This window comes from Lissotriton helveticus, chromosome 3_1 (genome assembly GCF_964261635.1).
Source record: "Lissotriton helveticus chromosome 3_1, aLisHel1.1, whole genome shotgun sequence".
Classification (NCBI taxonomy): domain Eukaryota; kingdom Metazoa; phylum Chordata; class Amphibia; order Caudata; family Salamandridae; genus Lissotriton; species Lissotriton helveticus.
This window is the reverse complement of record NC_136061.1, coordinates 52,011,012-52,035,392: the sequence shown is the minus strand read 5'-3', so window position 1 is coordinate 52,035,392 and position 24,381 is coordinate 52,011,012. Positions and strand designations below refer to the sequence as shown.

Below are 24,381 nucleotides of genomic sequence, written 5' to 3'. Positions count from 1 at the left end.
AACAGTTCCAGAATATACCTCTGGTCCCCACCTTTAATAGACTATGAATGTTCCGCTGGTCCCTACCTTCAATAAACTATGAGTGTACGTACCCTGTTCCCTACCTTTAATAGAACAGTTCCAGAAAATACCTCTGGTCCCCACCTTTAATAGCCTATGAATGTACAAAGACTACAGAATAGTGTAGCATTCATTGTGTATGAATATCTTCACCCATATCTGTTTGGTTCCATTTAGTATGTCCATTAACACATCATAGTATATATAACACTCTTATCACTTACATGGTTTAGAGCAGATGCCCCTGAAATCAATAACAACTACAAACATTCAGGTGATTGATGTTTTCTTTTTACTTCAAATCAATATCACAAAGAACAGCACATAAAATCTTCAATCTAAATACAGTTCTTTGTCAGTCCCTTGATTGCAAGTACAATTGTTTAGCGACGAATTGTAGATATGTTGCTGTTATTTCTTCATGGATGTTCTCAGCCGACACGTGTTTCATCCCTTATGAGACTTCCTCAAGGCTACATTTAAATAGATTATCCCCAGCCAGTAAGTAGTGGTTACTCACACTTGTTCAATGTTGAGGAATAAGATATCCAGGCTCATTGAAGCTTTTCAATACTACTCATTAAAAATAATGATGTAAATTAAAATGTACTACCTGTGCGATCAAAAAGCATGTACGCAGCCTTTAATAGACTATGAATGTACCTCTGGTCCCTACTGCTAATAGAGTATGAATGTACCTGTGTCCCTACCTTTGAAAGATAGTGATTGACTGCTCTTGTGTTACAGACTTTTTCAGACTGTTTGAACCCAGTACTGTGGTGGCAGTGAGAATCAAAGGGGATGTGACGGTTAGTGGAGATAACAAGATAAGGATTGTTGATCTGGACTCAAACGGTCAAGGCCCAGTTTCACACAGACTCTTCACAAATGCGTGGGTGCATTTCACAAGACACGGCCTCCATGTAAGGCTGTAGATCCTCTCAATTGAGAAGCTGCCCTTACCGATACACACCTTCCTATATGGCAGAGGTGTGGCGCAGTGGCCAGAGTGCCTGACTCCGGACCAGAGGGTTCACAGTTAGATCCCCGGCTCCGGCGGCAGGTTAGCCAGCACCATATGACTCTGGGCAATAGCTTGCTTAATCTTCCCGAGGGCCCCCAGCACCGGGAAACCTCCGTCAGAGGTAGATGTGCGCTTTACAAATGCTGGCATTTATTTACATTTATGTCACTGAGGCCACCACAGAGGGCTTGTGTTGTGTTGTGATATAACAATGAACTTGGATGCAGCCCGGGAATTACTAGTGTCTGAGATTAATTCAAGGATTCCATCCATCACTTTTTTGTAATCTCTAGTAAACTGTGGGCCCAATTAACAGAACTAACTTAAGACAAAATCCTAAACTTACTACCATTTTGGTATTCACAGAAGGCACTTACTCATTTCGGTATTCACAGAAGGCACTTACTCATTTCGGTATTCCTAACTTTACTACTCCTAAACTGAGAAAAATCCTAATTTTAAGACTTTCAGTATTCACAGAAGGCATTTAGGAAACCTAAAGTTAGGAGTCCTTTATGCACAGGACGGAATTAACCACTCAACCTGTAATCAGGCCCGTAGACTCACTCGAATGGTGCCCTGGCTGCGGGTCGGTCTAGGACCCCCAGAGATGCTGAGCTTGTCTGCCAGATGGATGTATGACATTACAACGCATGCTTTCACAACGCATGCCATTACGACGCAACTTTTACAACGCATACCATTACAACGCATAGTGCTTTGGGGGGCTGATAGTGAATAGTTTAATTTACTATTCCAACTCCAGTCCCCGTGGATAGTCGGGAAGGTGTTGGATAGTAAATTAAACCTATTCCCTATCCTAGAGCGCCCCCCAGCGCAATGCGTTGTAATGGTTTGCGTTGTAAAAGTTGCGTCGTAATGGCACTGCGTAGTAAAATTTGCCAGATAAGCAGGGATGCTGGTCGTGATGGCTTTGTAAATGACGCAGCTGTTTTTGAAGATGATGTGGCCTGCATGGGTGGTCAGTAGTAGTCTCTCATCTTGTGGTTCTGGTAGTTAGTGAGTAACCAGGTGTGACGTTTGTCTTGACTTGTTTAGAGTTTTGGTGGAGCCTTTGAGGGGCCTTTGCCTCCTCACAGATTATGGGAAGTGCTTGGTTTCTATGTTGACTGCTGAGCGCAGCCCCAGAGACAGGGGTAGGACCCCTTTAAAACCCCTTGAATGAAAATGTCAGTTACTTAGGGCCCGATTCACAGAACTAACTTAAGACAAAATCCCAAACTTACTACCATTTTGGTATTCACAGAAGGCACTTACTCATTTTGGTACTCACAGAAGGCACTTAGACCTTTCGGCATTCACAGAAGTTAGGACTCCTAACTTTACTACTCCTAAACTGAGAAAAATCCTAATTTTAAGACTTTAGGTATTCACAGAAGTCATTTAGGAGTCCTAAAGTTAGGACTCCTAACTTCTGTGAAGACCGAAATGAGTAAGTGCCTTCTGTGAATACCGAAATGAGTAAGTGCCTTCTGTGAATACCAAAATGAGTAAGTGCCTTCTGTGAATACCAAAATGAGTAAGTGCCTTCTGTGAATACCAAAATGGTAGTAAGTTTAGGATTTTGTCTTAAGTTAGTTCTGTGTTCCCAGCTCTAAATGGCTAAGAGCAGCACAAGCTTAGGGTATTATTATAAAGAAACTCTACAGGTAGGCACTTCCCCTCTCCCATAGCCTGACCCTCTGCTGCCCACATAGGGCCAACGGTGTGAAAAAAGGGAATGTGCTCTGAGTCTGTCATCGCATGGAGATGGTGCCCAATGCTTACGTAAATATGTGTTATTTTTTTCTCCCACATTAATTTCTAGGACCGTGTTGTACCTAGAGTACAAACTGGCCAAGTTACTTGTCCGCCCGTTGCAGGATCGACACCCGGCCACGCGGTTTGACATCCGAGGGTACAGCCGGCAAGCAGATAGTGCTGGTGTGTCCAGCATCCCGTCCACTGCTGGCCTCCCTGCGGCTACTCAGGGTCCAGGAACCACCTTCCCGAAGCTCAGCGATCATCTGGTCATCAGGCTTCCCAGCCGGACCCGCAGCACCCCAGCCAATCTCGGTGAGACGTGAAGCCCCACTCAGGTTGTACAAATACGCTTCTTCTAGGCACTCAAGGGTTCATGTCTACCCAATGCCTGGAAAGATCTGGAAAGAAGAAGTTACAGAGAGGAAAGACCCAATGGTACCTGAGGGCTAAGGCAAGGTCAAGTTTAGATAGAAGGAAGGACGCTGATCTTAAAGGTGTGTCCGAGTGAAAACATATACACGTATAGCTACAGCTGGGATTGCCAACCCGCCGAAGAGTATAATTCATTTAGGATTGCAATGTATATAAGAAATATTTACATACCAGCAGCACTATTCACACAGGTAACTTACACTTGTGAGTAAGTTAAGTATCACTTACTCTTGCTCCTTTGAGTAACTACTACTTTTGTCCATTCACAAAATCCAAAGTATAAAGTTACTCAAAAGTGTAGACTTACATGTCTTCAATCCCTGAAAAAGTGGGTGGAGCCAGATTTATGAGTATGTTACTACTGCCAAAAAAGAACCAGTAGTATGTCCATCACAACACATGGCCAACTACTGATACGTCCTCCTGAACAGCCTCCCATAGAAAGTAATGCAGGTAGGGACTTAAAATTGAACCCCATAGAACAAAGTTTTAAATGAAATGTATTTAAACTATTTTAAATAGTGAAAAACATAAATAAATATAATTTAATGTATAAAAGTATACAAAAATTGTACATATTTATTAATTATTTTTAATATATTTAATAACCTTCTTTGAATTAAAAAGTAATGTAATGGTATTTGTATTAAATATAATCATATCACACTGAATTCATTCTATACATAATTTTTAATATTTTTTAATTAATAATATATTTTTGACCTTCATGTGGACATGTATTAACTAATGTAAACTTCAGAAAATCATGTTTTTTATTCATTTAATATATTTAAATTTAGTAAAGATGTACTTCAAAATTAAGGTAATAGCCCTGTAGTATTTTGTATTTTGTTCAACATTTAAAATAAATATGCAACGTTAATTCAATTTACAGTTATATTTAACACATTTTACTAATTCATTATAGAGTTTAATATGCTTTTTTAATGTGACCTATGCTTTATGTTGGTGAAAAGCTCCACCCAGACTGTGGAGTCTCGCTATGATAAATAAAGGATGAGGAAAAGTAAAAAAGTTTAGTTAACTAAAAAATACATTTCTGAAGTTAACATTTAAAAATAATTTCCCATCTAAAGTAATAAAATGACATTTTTTCTCATGCAATAATTATTAAAAAGGATGTATAGAAATAATTACAATTATTTTCTATTATATTTTACTAAAAATGAATGTTACATTCATTTGTAAATTAAAAAGGTTGGTAAAATGTTTGTAATTAAATAATACATATGTTTATTTTTTATAGTTGTTAACATTAAAATGTGTTAATTTATGTTCTAAACTATTTTAAATAGCGTATTATAACTTTATTTCCTCTAGGGTTTCATTATAAGTCCCTACATCCCTACTAAGTCTCAGACCCCCAACCTCTTCCTGCGATTACACCCATGATCTATATGGACCTTTCATTCGCTGCTCTCTATGTAAGCCAGTCCAGCTCACGCTCCCCACAAAACCTCACAAACCAGCATCCCTCAAACTTGCCTCACTAAACTGTCGCTCACTTCCAAAACACTCGACACAAATTAACCATCTCATAGAAGACCTGGAGATAGATATCCTCTTTCTCACGGAAACGTGGCTTGCCCCACAGTCACAATCAGACATGGCACTAGCAACCCCACCGGGTTACTGCATCCAGTCCCTACCCCGCCCTTTAGGCAGAGGTGGTGGTGTCGCCATTATCCATCGAGACTATCTCCACTGTAAAATCAGTGATGCGCAGATTACTGACTCAGAAAGTCTCCATTTCACTATCAAACTAAACCCAACCAACTCATTAACAGGAATACTTGTGTACCGTCCCCCCGGCCCCCCAGGTCCCTTCGCTAGCTCCCTCCTGGACTCAGTCACAACCCAGGCCAACTCCCTATCTAACTTTATGATAGTAGGTGACCTGAACATACATCTGGAAGACCCGGTAGACGCGGTGGCTAACGACCTGATCTTAGATCTGGCGGCACTTGACATCCGCCTACTCAACTCCGGAGCCACCCACATCAGGGGTCATCTATTGGACCCGGTGTTCACTAGCTCCCCCTCGATGCAAGCGAAGGAGGCCCTTCCCCTCCCCTGGACAGACCACTTCCTAGTCCCCTTCCAACTACCTGATACCCTCAGGAAACCCCAAAAACCTCCCATTTACAGCAAGGACGGGACCTGGTCCAGACTCCCCACGGAAGAATGGGCCAAGACCCTTGAAAGGACCACCCCTGCTCATACAGAAGACCCGGCTGTCGCAGACAAAAAATTCAGTGACTGGATCACCTCCTCCCTGGACCTAGTACTCCCACTTAGAACTAGGGAAAACAAAAATGGCAAACCTGGTTCAGCCCCGTGGTATACCGCGGACCTCCGAATACTACGCAAAAATTGCAAAAAAGCCGAACGGCTTTGGAGGAGAGACTGGCAGCATGCCAACAAAGAAGCTTATCAGATCACAGTCAGACTCTACAAAGAGGCCATTAGACAAGCTAAAGCCTCACATTACGACACGCGGATACAGGAATCATCTAACTCAGCCAGAGAATCCTTTTTAATCGTAAAGGAGCTGCTTAAAGTCCCCATCACCCCCCTCCCCACCACCCCCAAAGTTGACAGAAGTAATGAGCTAGCGAATTACTTTAATGACAAAATCACCCGTATCCTAACCTCCCTCCCACCCCCCGGTCCCACCAGTCACATGGAAAGCCGTTTATCCCTAGACCAGGCTGAAAGTAACCCACGCCCCATACTGCCGATATTCCGGCCAGTAACCTGCCTAGAGGTAGAACGAACCTTAACGAAAATAAAAAGCGGATCACCTCTGGATCCAGCACCAATCAGGTTCCTTAAAACCGTAACCTCAGTCATCATACCCACTGTCACGGAACTTATCAACAGCTCGTTCGCCCACGGATCTGTCCCCGACAGCTGGAAGAATGCTGTGGTAAAAGCACTTCTAAAAAAACCTCAGCTGGACCCTGCAGATATTTCTAATTACCGACCAATATCTCTACTCCCTGGTATCAGCAAAATAACTGAGAAACTGGTAAACACACAATTATCCCAGTTCCTTGAGACCAACAACTTGCTTAGACAATCCCAAACCGGATTCCGCCCGGGCCATGGCACAGACACCGCACTTCTTGCCGTCATTGAAGAAGCAAGGCGCATACTGGACTCAGGAGGATCAGTGGCAGTGATCCTCCTGGACCTAAGCGCAGCCTTCGACACAGTTAACCACCGTGTCCTTCTGCATAGACTGGCGGATGCAGGTCTTACCGGGACGGCACTCAGTTGGATTGAATCCTTCCTTACAGGGCGCACGTTTCAAGTGTGGGACGAAAACCATTACTCATCCACCCTTCCACTCACAAGCGGTGTCCCTCAGGGCTCCTCCCTGAGCCCGACGCTTTTTAATGTATTGTGGTAAATAAATATTTTATTACCGGATCTATTTTTCAGGATACTCAATAAACAGATAGCTCAATAAATAAGAGTCAAGATTCGAGGTAGCTGGAGTTTTACAGGCTTTAATCAGGCATAAAGGACGGGAACAGGACAGCCTGTACGGGAATAGGATGGCAGCTGCCGGGGGCAGGAATAGGCTAACTTTTAATAACAGTGCACAATATTTATAGTTAAACAAATACATTACATTCAATACAGTAGGCGTAGCAGTAGGCGTGGTTCGTAACAGTCGCGAAAGATAAGGGTAAAATGATGTAACAAGAAGGCGTGTACAGGGCGTATACATAGACATGTGATGTAAACGTAACAGAATATGTCATAAAAGGGGCGGAAACATGGAGGGGGCTACCTGAGCAGCTGGGACCTCTAACCTAGTGGTGCGCGCAAATGGGCAATGACGTGTTACCAGGGAGAACTGGGGGCTATGACTTCTGCGCTAGAAGAGGAGACTAAAGTCTGGAGTGTCAGAGCGACATGTACCCAGGCATATCTAGTATCTGGTGTTTAGAGTACATGTTGATAGAATCCAAAAGTTATCAGGGCAAAGGCTAATAGACTCTAAGACTGGTGCATGCATTATTCTACATGTAGTGCGTGTGCGAGGAATATTCTATGAATATTAATACAGTATTTCTCTTACATGGAGACATAAAGGCTAGACCATGACGGAAACTATTGATGCGATTCAGTAGCTTAGGAATGCAGAGAAGGAGGGCTGAACTGATAACTAGAAACATAACATATTCTTGGCAGACTGGGAGGCAGAGCCAGGCCGGGCCGGGCACTGCGTGGCAAGAAGTAAGCAAAGGGTCAGGGATGCAGGTGGGGGCTGTATCGCTCCTCGGAGAGGGTTCAGGAGACAGGAGCTGAATCTGAGTCCGGGCCCTTTTGAGGCCTAGAAACGGGGACAATTCAATGAATTAACGTGCACACTGTGAAATGTGGCAACGTAGGTTTACATAGGCCTGATATTCGTTGCTTTCACGAAGACTGGAAACTGGCATACTAGAGATGGACACAACTATAATTGCGTCTTTAATCGATCAGAAGGGAATACATGCATATCGATCATGCACATATAACATAAGATGGGGAACACGTAGGCACATACAACATGGCAAAATTTACTTTTCCACATTCCCTCCTTGTGCCCTACGTTTCCATCAGGAAACATCAATATTCATGATACCATCTATCATTTCATATAGCATCATTTGCTCGTCTCGAATTGTCTTGGAACGGGACTTAGGACTAGGAATACAAGAGGTAGCACAAATGCCGCAAATCGCAGGGCCACATTGTATACAGAGGCAGCAACTGAATATGATCATTACTGCAATACCTAGGAATGACAATACTTTCCATCCCCAGGCAGATATAATACTCCAGAGCCAACCGGACCATGTCCAGGTGCCTGGATTCTGGTGTAACTGATGGGCAATTTTGTGAAGTCTGGTTATAGCTGAATAAACAGACGGCGCGTTATTAGGAATGAAAATGCAGCAACTAGATCCGATGACTCTACATGCTCCTCCTCTATCGGCCAGTATGACGTCAAGAACGAGACGATTTTGGAGCACGACAAATCTCATAGCAGATTGCTCTTCAGTTAAGTTACCTAGAGCAGAAGTAGTCTCATTCACTACTGCTTCGAGGGTTCTGGTTAACCTATGGATTAACTTACTATTCTGGACAGGGCCTATAAAGAAGAAGAAACCTTTATTAAAGTCTTGATACTGTTCTAGAGTAGTTTCAGTTTGATCGACAATTGGGGACTCAATCTCCCTTCTAGGTCTGACGTGTACTAGATGTGTGTTTCTGTGATAATCAGATGGGGCTAGAAAAACTGGTGGCAGTAGGAAGGCAATGTAACATGTTCCATCCCAATCGAGGGGCAGACGAACATATGCGGTCTGGCCACAAACAAAATAAGAATGACGTGAGGCTTTGAAAATAGATTTCCCACTGTCACTATACTCGACAGTAGGAGTACAATCACTATGTCCTACATGTGCGGAACCATTCTTTCTAACACATAATTCGCCTTTGACTGGTAGTACTGAAATAGCAGGTAAATCTGGAGTAGTATCAGACTGAACATTCAAGACCATGAAATTCGAAGAATAATTACCTAAATCATATACTTCATTTTCTAGATCTAACCCTGTTCTATGGGAGAGACCTTGCTTGTCTGGAAAACATGTTCTATTCAGAAGGGACATATCATTGGAGGATGACGTTAATGTGGACCATGCTCCACACGAACCATTATGTGAAAACGGATAAGGAAAGAGTGGCAGAACTCCCTTCGGTGTCTGGAAAGGGGGGAGTCGACCACACACCCAACAATTAGTAGCATTGCTGGTCTGGTGTGAATAGTGTAACATTCTAATAAATGTATTATTTCTCATAGCAAGACGATAGGATAGCTCGTGAGGAGGCAGATCACTAAATGTGTGCTCTACTGTAGCATTAGAAAACTTGTTTACACGTGAAACTGGAAAACGTAAATGTAATGCATAACTTGTGCAGGTAACCATAAGACTTAGAAACAATAAGAAACTTAGAAAAACGATACATCGTATAGAGTTTTGACTAACTCTCTCACTATGGGGGTCTATCTCATACATGTCAGAAACCTGTCTAACCGTTTCACCCGAGAGGGACTTAGACAATTAAACTGGCTGACCTTTTTTACTAGACCGGAGTTTTAATTTATACTCCTGTTGCGGAGTTTTCTCTAACTGGGGAACTTTAAGTTCGGAATCAAGTTCAGAGTCTGTTTTTAGGCAGTCTTTAGTAATGGAACAGTCCTTAGCAAAAGATTTTTCACGAAGTCCATGGAATTTTTTGACGTGGGACAGGTGGACCCATCCCTTCCTGCCTTCCAACTTCACGGCAGTCCTTGTAGTTAATAAGACTAGGCGAGGCTCCTTCCAACGGGGCTCCAGCGGGCTTGAACGATCAAAATTCCGCACCAACACCAGATTGCCTGGAATGACTTCATGCGGTTTCACCTCGGTGTTGTCTGGAAATGCGGCGGCAACCTGTGAACGACAAGAGTGTAGGGCAGACATCAAGGAAGCTAGGTAATCTGTCAGCATATTACTGGAAACATCTGTAATACTGCGGGGTCTAGGTGTACCCCACATGTTTGGGGGGCGGCCGAATACGACCTCATACGGGGACAGACCTGATCTGGAATGTGCAACCATCCGCATAAAAAATAGGGCAACTGGCAGGGCAACTAGCCAGTCTACACCTTTCTCTTTGCATACTTTGGCAATGCGAATTTTCAGGGTCTGATTATGTCTCTCTACGAGACCGGCTGCTTCAGGATGGCGCACACAATGGAACTTCCACTGGTATCCTAACAGAAGGGAAACATGTTTCATAAGCTCAGATGAGAATGGCTGGCCGTTATCAGAATACACGACCCTAGGGAGTCCATAGCGGGGAGAGAATTCACGAACCAATTGCCTGGCAGTGGTCGCGGCTGTGTAATCTGGGACTGGATATGCTTCTGTCCACCTGGACAAAGCGCATACTACTACGAGGACATACTTGAAACCTCGACATCGCTCCATCTGAATATAATCCATCTGGAGGACTTCAAAAGGGTGGTCAGGAGGTTGGAATCCACCTTGTTCCACCGGGACACTTTTACCTGGATTGAACTGGCAACATATCATACAGGTACGGACTTTCTGCTTGGCTGCAGCTCGTAAGTGTTTGTTGAACCAAAGGTTCTGAATACTGTCTAACATAGCTTTTTCTCCTAGATGTGCTGGACTATGTGCGGTATTGATAATGACTTGAACCATAGAGTCGGGGAGAAACCATGTGGCTTTTCCCTTCGTCAACCATCCTTGATCTGTCTGGACCCCTCCTTGATCGGACCATTTCTTGATTTCCTCGGGAGTAGCATGTAACTGTATGTCTATAACATCTTGTGTAGGGTCCTTAACTGTCATACAAGTAGTCGGATCTAGAGTAAAAGTCTGTGTCGTGTTAACTGGAATGTCTGGGGTCTGAGCTGTAAGCTTGGCTGTTCGATCTGCTAGATCGTTACCTTGGGAAATGATGTCAGTAACTTTCGTATGTGCCTTGCACTTCATGATAGCAATAGCTGTCGGTAAATGTATTGCATCTAACAGAGCTTGAATGAGGAGACCATGCTGAATCTTGGTTCCATGAGAAGTCATGAAACCTCTCTCCTGCCAGAGCACTCCGAAGTCGTGTACAACTCCGAATGCGTAACGTGAATCTGTATATATGTTTACTTTCAGGTCCTTAGCACGTATGCAGGCTTGGGTCAGAGCAACTAGCTCTGCTGCTTGGGCAGACAGGGTGTCAATACGATGTGTTTCTATAACTTCAGTTTCAGTAGTTACTGCATACGCGGCTACTAGTTCTCCTGTACTAGTTCTCATACATTAACCATCCACATAAAGTGTCAGGTCGGGATTAGGTAATGCAATGTCTGTCAGGTCTTGTCTTGGCTTAGTCATAGTGTTAACAACTTCCACACAGTCATGTGCGGCAGGATTTGAAGTAACTGACGGTAACAGTGTAGCAGGATTTAGAATGTTGCAGCGTCTGATTTCTATGTGTGGCTGGAACAGTGTCAGTTCATAACCTGTTAAACGTGCAATTGTCAAGTGCTGAGTCTGTGTTCGGTTTAAAAGAACTTCCACGGAGTGTGGAACTTGTACTGTCAGGGAGTGTCCTAACACTATGGAATCACTTTGTCTGATAGCTAGAGCTGTGGCTGCAACTGACTTGAGACACGCAGGCAGAGCCTGGGCTACTGGATCTAATGTGCTCGAAAAATAAGCACAGGGCTTGTACTGTCCTGCTTGATCTTGTGTGAGAACAGATAATGCAGTACCATCACGTTCTGTGACAAAAAGTGTAAAAGGCTTACTGTAGTTCGGTGTAGCTAGAACGGGTGCTTGGCATAAGGCTTTCTTTAATTCATTAAAAACAAGTGTATGTTCCTGGGTCCAAGGGAGGACAGTCGATACGGCTGCCTCCTGTGTCGTTAACTGTATCAGTGGCTTGGCTAGAAATGCATACTGAGGAATCCATTGTCTGCAGTAAGAAGTGAGGCCAATAAAAGCTTGTACCTCCTTCTGTGTCTTGGGCTGTGGAAGACTCGCTATTAACTGGATACGGTCTGGTGTCAACTGCCTACCCCACTTGGACAGTAAGTGGCCTAAGTAGATCACTTGCTGGACACAGAACTGTAATTTGGAAGGGGACACCTTGTGCCCCTGCTCGGCCAGAAAATACAGAACTGTAAGTGACGCACGCTCGCAGTCACGTTCAGAACGGGCTGTGATCAGTAGATCATCGACATATTGGTGCAGGGCAGTGTCAGTTGGCATGTGAATATTGTCTAGTTGTCTCTTAAGTGCTTGACTGTAAATACTAGGACTTTCTGTGAAACCTTGAGGAGCTCGTGTGAATTTATAGCTCCTTCCATTTAAACAAAAACCAAAAAGGTACTGGCTGTCTGGATGAATGGGGACACTGAAAAATGCATTCTTGAGGTCGATAACAGTGAAAAATGTAGCTTCAGAATCAATGGCTGTAAGTAGGGATGAAATATCTGGGACTACTGGATACTGGGGTATGATACATTTGTTAAGTTCTCGAAGGTCAATCACTAATCGATATACTGGAGGTGCATTTGGATCAGTGCGTTTCAGGACCGGAATGATAGGAGAATTACATACATTGGAGTCAGTTTCTACAACCACTCCTTGAGCAATAAGCTCGTCAATAATTTTGGATAAGGCTGCTACAGCCTCAGGTGGCAATCTGTACTGTCTGATTCGCGGCAAAACTATACCTTGTTTGAGAGTCACACGATGGGGTGTGATGTGCATACATCCTACATCAGTTGGACCTTGCGCCCATAAATGCTGCGGGACATTCATTAATCTTGGATCAAAATCACGTAATACATAGTGACCTTTAAAGTCACGCAAAAACAAACGAACTCCTTCTGGGGAGCAGCAAATTTCTGCACCTAATTCTTTCAGTGTTTTAATGCCTAACAAATTTTCTGGACATGACTTCGTAAGTAACAAATCAGTAGTTCGGGACAATGGACCAACTTCTAGGGAAACTGGCTTTGAAATTTCATTAACAATAGGCTTTCCTGAAAATCCAAGGGAAACATTTTTAGAGCCTGAGAGCGGAGCCCCTGGAACCTCGTCATGACTGATAGTAGTCCTACTTGCCCCTGTATCAATCAGAAACTTTCTGTCTTTCCCTAATACTTGACTGTGTACATAGGGACCCTCTTGATCTACAGGTATCTCGATGAGAGGCAAGCCTACCTCCCTCTCTAGGCTGTTTCATGAATACTGTTGATACTCTGGATACTCTGACTGGGCATACTGGTACATCTGCTGTGTAACATGCTGTGTTGCAGCGATAGGCTGCGGTGCTGGAACTGTCTGTTGTGCATTCTGTGATGACTGAGAAGTCTGCGAAACTTGTTCTTGTCTAGGCGGACGTGGTCTTTCTTTAGTCTTACCAGTAGCTATGTTGTGTTTCAGAACTGCACACTCGTTTATAAAATGACCTGGCTGTTTACAATAATTGCATGTCCCTTTAACGGGAGCTGCAGGATGACTGGCTTGATTCGGACCCCTCTTCTGACTGTCTTGTGGAACAGATTGTGCAACTAATACTTTCATTTTCGTGTCTTTCATACGTCTCCTTTCGTGTTCTTGCTCTTCCCTCGGCTATATGATCACTCCACCTTGTCAGGACTTTCATTTCGGTCGGATCTTTATCTGGATAATCTTGTTCCCTTATTAAACAATTAATTAGAAACTTTAAAAGCATGAGCTGAGTCTCAGCTTTTCTTTGAGACATGGCTTCGCCAATACTTTCTGGATCTACTCCTGTACGGATGAAACCATATATTCTGTCTAGATCTTCTTTCATATTCGGTAGGGTGTCCAAATACTCGGTCACTCGCCTTACACGCAATGAATATATGACCATATCATTGTCGCCTGGGACTGGATCATAACGGCATTCGGTAAGAGCTCGCTTGATATCTGCAACGGACTGGGGTCTGGGCGTACGCTGTAACGCACGTTCATGTAACTCGAGAAATGACGGACGTTTGTGTTGCGGCGGGGTACAAGGAGGACTTCCCCCCCCCCGCGGCTCCTAAACTAGAATCGTCGACGGGTACTATTCGTGCTGGGAGAGTGACTGATGTAGCGGGTACTTGTACTGTGGGCTGGACCGGGGGTACCGTAACAGGTGCTGCAACGGGTGCCCCGGTGGCTGGAGGAACAGGAATTACATTATTTACAGGAGCTGGCGGAACAGGATTTGCATATTCTGGGACTGTGTCGTCCAAATAGGACGAGAGAAAAATATCAGCTGCGGTCGGTTTGTGACGTAGCTTAATCGGAACTAATGGCAGCGGAAAATTACATGGTGCTTCCGGGGTTGCTTTCGGCAAGCCCTCGGCAAGAAGAGGATACATACCCTTAATAAGGGCATTTCTCTGTCTGTCTGACTGTTCGGCTTTAACTTGTTCACCTATTTCGATTAATTCCCTTTCTTGGGCTCTTTCTGAGGATTCCCTACTTAATTCTGTCTTTCTGATTTCTTTTTCGGTTCTTTTATGAGATTCTTTGCGCCATAACTCGATGGCATCTTTCTGGGACTGTCTGGCTTTCTTTTTCCATAATGCTTCTTCTACTCGCATGATGCACTCGGCATCCCACGTACCTGATACGGGCCATCTATATTTCTCTTCTAATTCCTTGGTGTACTCCACCCACAAGTCTAGATATAATATGGCACTTATGCCATGCTTATGATACATAAAATGACCTGGACTGTCCCTAGGCGGGACAGGAACTGCTTCCTCGAGCAGACCTTTTCTAGTTTTTAACTGACGTAATTTCGAGAACAAAGGCATAATTTAGGCTGGAGTCTGGACACAATACAATACACGATAAACACAGTAATAACTGAAAAACAAATCACTCATACCACGACATTGAAAACACATGGAATAACATTTATAATAACAGTTCGGACAGACTACATGAATTTTCTCGAGAACAGAACTTACTGGAACAGAAACTTACTAGAATGACTAGATGCACTGCTAAAACAGTACGAAACTTACCGGTCCCATAAAGAGACACGTCAGGACCCGCGTCCACCTAGGTGAACACTTCGTGTTGGATCTGTGTACCCAAACCCACGGACCAGAGACAAATTAATTGACCCTGTCTAGATACTACCCTAGCAACGGTACTCACCGGGCAGCAAGAACGGAAGGCCTCGGACTGGACTGGACTGCTACGACGACGGACGGACGAACTTCGGACTTCAGTTACAGGTGGGCCTCTGGATACCTCGGACCTTGGACTCTCGGCTTGGGCTCTGGTCGGGACTCGCCGCGTTCCTCCACCGCCTCGTCTGGACGCTGGACCGCAACCTCCGTCTCCTCCGTGGGCCTGAGGGATACTTGAAGCAGAAATATCTGCACGTGCACGGTATGGTTCCGTCACGGCTGCAGAGGATCAGGGGGCCCGCGTGGCTTCTCCGGCACGTGGGGAAAGGGCAAGTCCCTGTTCGGGCGCCATTATGTGGTAAATAAATAATTTATTACCGGATCTATTTTTCAGGATACTCAATAAACAGATAGCTCAATAAATAAGAGTCAAGATTCGAGGTAGCTGGAGTTTTACAGGCTTTAATCAGGCATAAAGGACAGGAACAGGACAGCCTGTACGGGAATAGGATGGCAGCTGCCGGGGGCAGGAATAGGCTAACTTTTAATAACAGTGCACAATATTTATAGTTAAACAAATACATTACATTCAATACAGTAGGCGTAGCAGTAGGCGTGGTTCGTAACAGTCGCGAAAGATAAGGGTAAAATGATGTAACAAGAAGGCGTGTACAGGGCGTATACATAGACATGTGATGTAAACGTAACAGAATATGTCATAAAAGGGGCGGAAACATGGAGGGGGCTACCTGAGCAGCTGGGACCTCTAACCTAGTGGTGCGCGCAAATGGGCAATGACGTGTTACCAGGGAGAACTGGGGGCTATGACTTCTGCGCTAGAAGAGGAGACTAAAGTCTGGAGTGTCAGAGCGACATGTACCCAGGCATATCTAGTATCTGGTGTTTAGAGTACATGTTGATAGAATCCAAAAGTTATCAGGGCAAAGGCTAATAGACTCTAAGACTGGTGCATGCATTATTCTACATGTAGTGCGTGTGCGAGGAATATTCTATGAATATTAATACAGTATTTCTCTTACATGGAGACATAAAGGCTAGACCATGACGGAAACTATTGATGCGATTCAGTAGCTTAGGAATGCAGAGAAGGAGGGCTGAACTGATAACTAGAAACATAACATATTCTTGGCAGACTGGGAGGCAGAGCCAGGCCGGGCCGGGCACTGCGTGGCAAGAAGTAAGCAAAGGGTCAGGGATGCAGGTGGGGGCTGTATCGCTCCTCGGAGAGGGTTCAGGAGACAGGAGCTGAATCTGAGTCCGGGCCCTTTTGAGGCCTAGAAACGGGGACAATTCAATGAATTAACGTGCACACTGTGAAATGTGGCAACGTAGGTTTACATAGGCCTGATATTCGTTGCTTTCACGAAGACTGGAAACTGGCATACTAGAGATGGACACAACTATAATTGCGTCTTTAATCGATCAGAAGGGAATACATGCATATCGATCATGCACATATAACATAAGATGGGGAACACGTAGGCACATACAACATGGCAAAATGTACTTTTCCACATTATACATGGCCCCTCTTGAGGACGTGGTAACACCATTTAACATAAAAATGGTAAGCTATGCTGACGACACTCAGCTGGTCGTCTCCCTGTCCCAACTGATCGACCACCCAGAAAACCTGACCAACTGTCTCACAGGAATCCACAACTGGATGAATAATTCATCTTTAAAACTAAATGGGACAAAAACGGAGGTGATGCTCCTAGGAAAACAATGGACGACCATCCCTCCAGCACTCTGGCCCGACGTGTTCGGGGAAATCCCCCCCCCCGAAACGTGAAATTAAGACACTTGGTGTGTGGCTCGAACCAGAGCTTACTATGAAAACACAAGCAACCAAAACTTCGGGTACTTGTTTCGGGCTTATGCGCACGACCCGCAAGATTCAATCAATCAATCAATCAGTGACACTTATAAAGCGCGCTACATACCCGTAGGGTCTCAAGGCGCTGGGGGGGGGGGGGTGCCGCTACTGCTCGAACAGCCAGGTCTTCAGCTTCTTCCTGAAGGAGAGGTGGTCTTGGGTCAGGCGCAGGTCGGTCGGGAGGGAGTTCCAGGTCTTGGCGGCCAGGTAGGAGAAGGACCTTCCTCCTGTAGTCGTTCTTCGGATGCGGGGGACGGCGGCGAGGGCGTGGTTGGCTGATCGGAGGTGGCGTTTGGGAGCGTAGAAGTTGACTCGGCTGTTGAGGTAGCTCGGGCCTTGGTCGTGTAGGGCTTTGTGTGCGTGGGTGAGGAGGCGGAAGGTGATTCTTTTGTTGACGGGGAGCCAGTGAAGGTCTCTCAGATGTCCGGAGATGTGGCTGGTTCGTGGGATGTCGAGGATGAGTTTGGCTGAGGCGTTCTGGATCCGCTGGAGTCTCTTCTGGAGCTTGGCGGTGGTCCCGGCGTAGAGGGCGTTGCCGTAGTCCAGTCGGCTGGTGACGAGGGCCTGGGTGACGGTCTTCCTGGTCTCGGTGGGGATCCACCAGAAGATCTTCCGTAGCATGCGTAGGATGTTGAAGCACGCCGAGGAGACGTTGTTGACTTGCCTGGTCATGGAGAGGGAGGAGTCCAGGATGACGCCCAGGTTGCGTGCATGGTCTGTCGGTTTGGGTGCGGTGCCCAGGGCGGGAGGTCACCAGGAGTCGTCCCAGGCGGAGGGTGAGGAGCCCAGGATGAGGACCTCCGTCTTGTCCGAGTTCAGTTTCAGGCGGCTGGTCGTCATCCACTCGGCTACCTCTTTCATCCCTTCGTGCAGGTTGGCTCTGGCGGCGGCGGGGTCGTTGGTCAGGGAGAGGATCAGCTGGGTGTCGTCGGCGTAGGAGATTATGCTGAGGTTGTGTTTGCGTACGATGGCCGCGAGGGGGCTCATGTAGACGTTGAAGAGGGTGGGGCTCAGAGAGGATCCTTGGGGGACGCCGCAGATGACTTCGGTGGCCTCTGACTTGTACGGTGGTAGGCGGACTCTCTGTGTTCTTCCGTCGAGGAAGGAGATGATCCATTCCAGTGCCTTCCCCTGGATTCCGGCGTTGTTGAGGCGCTGCACTAGGGTGCGGTGGCAGACCGTGTCGAAAGCCGCGGAGAGGTCTAGGAGGATGAGGGCCGCTGTTTCTCCATTGTCCATCAGGGCTCGGATGTCATCGGTGGCGGCGATGAGGGCGGTCTCGGTGCTGTGATTGGCTCGGAAGCCGGACTGTGAGGGGTCGAGGGATCCGTTCGTCTCGAGGAAGGCGGCCATCTGCTTGTTGACGGTCTTCTCGATGACTTTGGCTGGAAACGGGAGGAGCGAGATGGGGCGGTAATTCTTGAGGTCGGTGGGGTCCGCTGTTGGTTTCTTGAGTAGAGCGCTGAGTTCGGCGTGCTTCCAGCTCTCCGGGAAGATGGTGGTGTCGAAGGATGTGTTGATGATGTCTCGCAGGTGGGGTGCGATGACAGCGTCGGCCTTGTTGAAGACGTGGTGAGGGCAGGGGTCGGTCGGTGATCCGGAGTGGATGGAGTTCATCGTGCGGATGGTGTCTTCGGTGCTGATCGGGGTCCAGGCGTGGAGGGTGGTGGTGGGGGGTGGTTGTTCGGTCATGGTGTGCGTTGGTTGGTTGTTGAAGCTGTTGTGTATGTCCGCGATCTTGTTGTGGAAGTATGAAGCGAGGGAGTTGCAGAGGTCTTGCGATGGGGTGATGTCGTTGTTTCCTGCGCTGGGGTTGGAAAGCTCTTTCACGATGTTGAAGAGTTCCTTGCAGTTGTGTGCGTTGTTGTCCAACCGGTCCTTCAATGCTGTTTTCTTGGCGGCGCGGATCAGCTGGTGGTGTTTCCGGGTGGCGAGTTTGAAGGAGGTCCTGTTGTCCGGTGTCGGTTCCCTTTTCCAGACTTTCTCGAGGGCTCGGCAGTTCTTCTTGGAGCTCTTGAGTTCGTCGGTGAACCATGAGGCCTTCTTGCTGCCGGGTCTGCTAGGCGGGGTCCTCAGTGGGGCGAGCTCGTCCGCGCAGATGCTGATCCACTTCGTGAGGTTGTCGGCGGCCTGGCTGGGGTCCGCTGAGCTGGTTAGGAGGGTGCTGGCTCAGGGAGGTGGCGAGCTGGTCTGCTGTGATCTTGTTCCAGCTTCTGCGGGCGGCCTGTTGCTGGTGTTGGTGGGTCGTCGTTCTCTTGAAGGTGAAGTGGACGCAGCTGTGGTCTGTCCATTGAAGCTCTGTGGCGTGGCTGAAGGCGATGTCTGTGCTGGAAGAGAAGACTGCGTCGAGTGTGTGTCCGGCGCGGTGGGTGGGGGTGGACACCAGTTGCTTGAGTCCCAGGTTGGCGAGGTTGTCGAGCAGGGTGCTGGTGTTGCGGTCGTTGTTGTTTTCCAGATGGAAGTTGAGGTCTCCCAGGAGGATGTAGTCAGCGGAGGGGAGGGCATGCGGGCTGACGAAGATTCTCCCCTTACTGCCACCTACTTCCAGGAAACTACTCATCCAGGGACTAGTACAGTCCCGCCTGGACTACAGCAATTTGGTCTACCTGGGAGCCCCTGAGGCCACCCTAACGAAGCTCCAGCGGACACAGAATGCGGCGGCGCGCCTGCTCACCAATATCCCCTCCAGAATGTCCGCCAAGCCGGCCCTCAAGGCCCTGCACTGGCTCCCTGTGCGGCAAAGGGTGCAATTCAAAGTTAGGATAGGTGATTTAGCTTTGTAGGGCTTCTGAGTAGCACGCTGTGGTACATTTATAGTGCTATTGTACGACTACTAAAATTACTACAAATTGCAGTTTGTGACTAGGCCTCAATGAATTTCAGTGGAACGTATGTGCACCATTGTTGGATATCCTTAAAGCCCAATTGGATTGCACCATGTGGTAGGTTGCCAAGCTCAACACTAGTGATACTGTGATGGTGCTGGCTGGATTCTGATCGCTGACTCAGGTCAACAGATATCTCTTGCTCGTCTCTGCAGGTGGAGGAGCGCGTCGCGTGGAGCTGTACTCGCTAGAATGCAACGGGGAGCTGGTGCTCGGGTACTACACGCCATGGGATGTCTCCGCACACATGGTGCTTCCTTCCCTCACAGACCTCTCGCACCTGGCACAGGCAGATCCCGGAGGCCACGGAGGTGAGTTTACCTTTTAATGGACTCCAGTGTCCTGGCCACCTCACCTCAGAGAGCCAGGATCCCTGCTGCCCTCTCTGTCATTGGCCAGGAAAGAGAATGTCTGGAGAGGCTCTTCTCTTGCCTGATGCTGATGTGATGGATGTATGACGTTACAACTCATACTTTTACAAGGCATACCTTTACAACGCATTTTTTACAATGCACCTTTACAACGCATTCCATTACAACGCATACTACCTTTACAACGCATACCATTACAACGCATAACATTACATTGCATGTATGGTAAGTATTGGATAGTGTAGGGGTAAAAATTACTATTCTAACTCCAGGGGGTGCAACAGTAGGGTAAGTGTTGGATAGTGTAGGGGTAAAAATTACTATTCGAACTCCAGGGGGTGCAACAGTAGAGTAAGTGTTGGATACTGTAAGGGTACTATGCATTGTAATGTTATGCGTTGTAATGGTATGCGTTGTAATGACATGCGTTGTAGTGGTATGCGTTGTAGTGTCATGCGTTGTAATGGTTGCGGTATAATGGCATGTGACGTAATGGATGTTGCGTTGTAAAAGTTTCGTTGTAATGGTAGTGCGTTGTAAAAGTTGCGTTGTAAAGGTTGTTTCCTGTTTGTGATGTTTCTATCTCTTGTTGTCTCGGCCCTTGTAGATGCCTGGATAGTTCTTTTGGGTCTTTGAAAAAGTGCGCCCTTCCTTTATCTCGTGGGGCCCACAAATGAGAATATTATGTTTATGTTTTCTTTCCTCAGTTTGTCTCACAGGGCTAAGAAACCTTTTCTGATGTCCACTGTGAGTTTTGAGTAGTCTTGTGTAAGGATTATCCTTTGTCCATTCCATTGCATATTTTGGTTTTTCCTTGCTACCCCAAATATAGCCTCTGTTTGATGTGAGCGTAGCGGTTTTCATATTAATGGGTGAGGGCCCGTCCTGTTGGATGATTTGAAGGCTGGGGCTCTATTTCATCTTCAATGTGCACTTCACTGTATGAAAACTCATTTCATTGCCATCATTCACACTCAAGGCCAGACTGCTAATTGTATTAACCAGGAGTCTCGTCTCTTAATATTTCCTACTCTGATTAACATACATAACAATGTTCTTTTAAGATCACCTTGAGGGAAGAAAGTCTAATGACATCATATTTCAACATAGTCACTTCCTATTTGGTTTCCTGTTTGGCAGAGGAAATAATTGTCACCTGAATGCTAATATAGCATTATAGCCCACAGCTGTAAGCTGTACCTGTCTTGTAAGGGCTCTCTTCGAAATTATAGACCTAAGATCAGGCGAAGACATCTAATGAGGGAGAGGGCCTTTAACAACAGATAATATCCTGGCACAAGGGTGTGTGCAGTATGTTGAGTGGTGCACGCCCCTAAGGGTTGGTGCATGGAATGGTTATGTTATCATATCTTAAGGGTATTACTTGAGTGCACAATCCCTGAGGCTTCTTGGTACTAATTAAGGTTAAGCCAACAATAGAAACCAGCTCTAAAGTTCATGGCAGGAAGAAAATGGATGAGAAAAGCAAACTTAAATTTCTTTTTAACCCTATCCAGAGAAGATTAGGGATGTAAGTCTACCAGTAAAGAGTTCCACTTGGAGGGTCCAATTCACAAAGGAAAACCTAGACCATTTGTAAGAGACAACACCAGCCGGAGCTTCATTAGTAAAAGATTGAGTACTGGCACCCAACTCTCTTCTCAGCAGCCTGTGACCGGTGTTATTATATGTCGGAGCAGAATGAGTGCCGACGCCCAAATCTCTGCTCAGAAGCCTGTGACCGGTGCTATTACATGTCGGCCCAGAATGAGTGCCGACGCCCAAATCTCTGCTCAGAAGCCCGTGACTGGGGCTATTACATGTCGGTGCAGAATGAGTGCCGACGACCAAATCTGTGCTCAGAAGACAGTGACCGGTGCTATTACATGTCGGAGCAGAATGAGTGCCGACGACCAAATCTCTGCTCAGAAGCCCGTGACCGGTGCTATTACATGTCGGTGCAGAATGAGTGCCGACGCCCAAATCTCTGCTCAGAAGCCTGTGACCGGTGCTATTACATGTCTACGCAGAATGAGTGCCGGCGCCCAAATCTCTGCTCAGAAGCCTGCGATTGGTGCTATTACATGTCGGCGCAGAATGAGTGCCGACGCCCAAATCTCTGCTCAGAAGCCCGTGACTGGTGCTATTACATGTCGGTGCAGAATGAGTGCCGACGACCAAATCTCTGCTCAGAAGACAGTGACCGGTGCTATTACATGTCGGAGCAGAATGAGTGCCGACGACCAAATCTCTGCTCAGAAGCCCGTGACCGGTGCTATTACATGTCGGTGCAGAATGAGTGCCGACGCCCAAATCTCTGCTCAGAAGCCTGCGACCGGTGCTATTACATGTCTACGCAGAATGGGTGCCGACGCACTAATCTCTGCTCAGAAGCCTGCGATTGGTGCTATTACATGTCGGCGCAGAATGAGTGCCGACGCCCACATCTCTGCTCAGAAGCCCATGACCGGTGCTATTACATGTAGGAGCAGAATGAGTGCCGACGCCCAAATATCTGCTCAGAAGCCTGAGACCGGTGCTATTATATGTCGGCGCAAAATGAATGCCGACGCCCAAATCTCTGCTCAGAAGCCTGTGACCGGTGCTATTACATGTCAGAGCAGAATGAGTGCCGACGCCCAAATCTCTGCTCAGAAGCCTGTGACCGGTGCTATTACATGTCGGAGCAGAATGAGTGCCGACGCCCAAATCTCTGCTCAGAAGCCTGTGACCGGTACTATTACATGTCAGAGCAGAATGAGTGCCAACGCCCAAATCTCTGCTCATAAACCTGTGACCGGCACTATTACATGTTGGTGTAGAATGGGTGCCGGCGCCCAAATCTCTGCTAAGAAGCCCGTGACTAGCGCTGTTAAATGTTGGTGCAGAATAAGTGCCGGCGCCCAAATCTCTGCTAAGAAGCCCGTGACCAGCGCTGTTAAATGTCTGTGCAGAATAAGTGCGGGCGCCCAAACCTCTGCTCAGAAGCCTGTGACCGGTGCTATTACATGTCAGAGCAGAATGAGTGCCGATGCCCAAATCTCTGCTCAGAAGCCTGTGACCGGTGCTATTACATGTCGGTGCAGAATGAGTGCAGACGCCCAAATCTCTGCTCAGAAGCCTGTGACCGGTGCTATTACATGTCGGCGCAGAATGAGTGCCGACGTCCAAATCTCTGCTCAGAAGCCTGTGACCAGTGCTATTACATGTCGGAGCAGAATGAGTGCCGACGCCCAAATCTCTGCTCAGAAGCCTGTGACCGGTGCTATTACATGTCGGAGCAGAATGAGTGCCGACACCCAAATCTCTGCTCAGAAGCCTGTGACTGGTGCTATTACATGTCGGATCAGAATGAGTGCCAACGCCCAAATCTCTGTTCATAAACCTGTGACCGGCACTAATACATGTCGGCGTAGAATGGGTGCCGGCTCCCAAATCTCTGCTCAGAAGCCTGTGACCAGCGCTATTAACTGTCGGCGCAGAAAGAGTGCCGACGCCCAAATCTCTGCTCAGAAGCCTGTGACCGATGCTATAACATGTTGTAGCAGAATGAGTGCCGATGCCCAAATCTCTGCTCAGAAGCCTGTGACCGGTGCTATTACATGTCGGAGCAGAATGAGTGCTGACACCCAAATCTCTGCTCAGAAGCCTGTGACCGGTGCTATTACATGTCGGAGCAGAATGAGTGCCGACGCCCAAATCTCTGCTCAGAAGCCTGTGACCGGTGCTATTATATGTCGGAGCAGAATGAGTGGCGACGCCCAAATCACTGCTCAGAAGCCTAGACCGGTGCTATTACATGTTGGAGCAGAATGAGTGTCAACGCCCAAATCTCCGCTCAGAAGCCTGTGACCGGAGCTCATACATGTCGGAGCAGAATGAGTGCCAACGCCCAAATCTCTGCTCAGAAGCCTGTGACCGGTGCTATTACATGTCGGAGCAGAATGAGTACCGACGCCCAAATCTCTGCAGAGAAGCCTGTGACCAACCCTGTTAAATGTCGGTGCAGAATAAGTGCTGACGCCCAAATCTCTGATCATAAGCCCCTGACAAGCGCTATTAAATGTTGGTGCAGAATAAGTGCAGGCGCCCACATCTCTGCTCAGAAGCCTGTGACCGGTGCTATTACATGTCGGTGCAGAATGAGTGCTGGCGCCCAAATCTCTGCTCAGAAGCCTGTGACC

At 46.8% G+C, this 24,381-nt stretch overlaps 1 protein-coding gene across 1 annotated transcript in view; it reads left to right on the top strand.

Moving 5' to 3' along the window:
* Positions 1-24,381, top strand: part of LOC144822618 (uncharacterized) — a 327,297-nt gene that overhangs the window by 84,930 nt on the left and 217,986 nt on the right. Inside the window, exons 4-5 of the mRNA XM_078680351.1 lie at positions 2,913-3,160; positions 19,982-20,137. Of these exons, the coding sequence (XP_078536477.1) occupies positions 2,913-3,160; positions 19,982-20,137 (404 nt within the window). The remainder of the gene's footprint in view (positions 1-2,912; positions 3,161-19,981; positions 20,138-24,381) is intronic.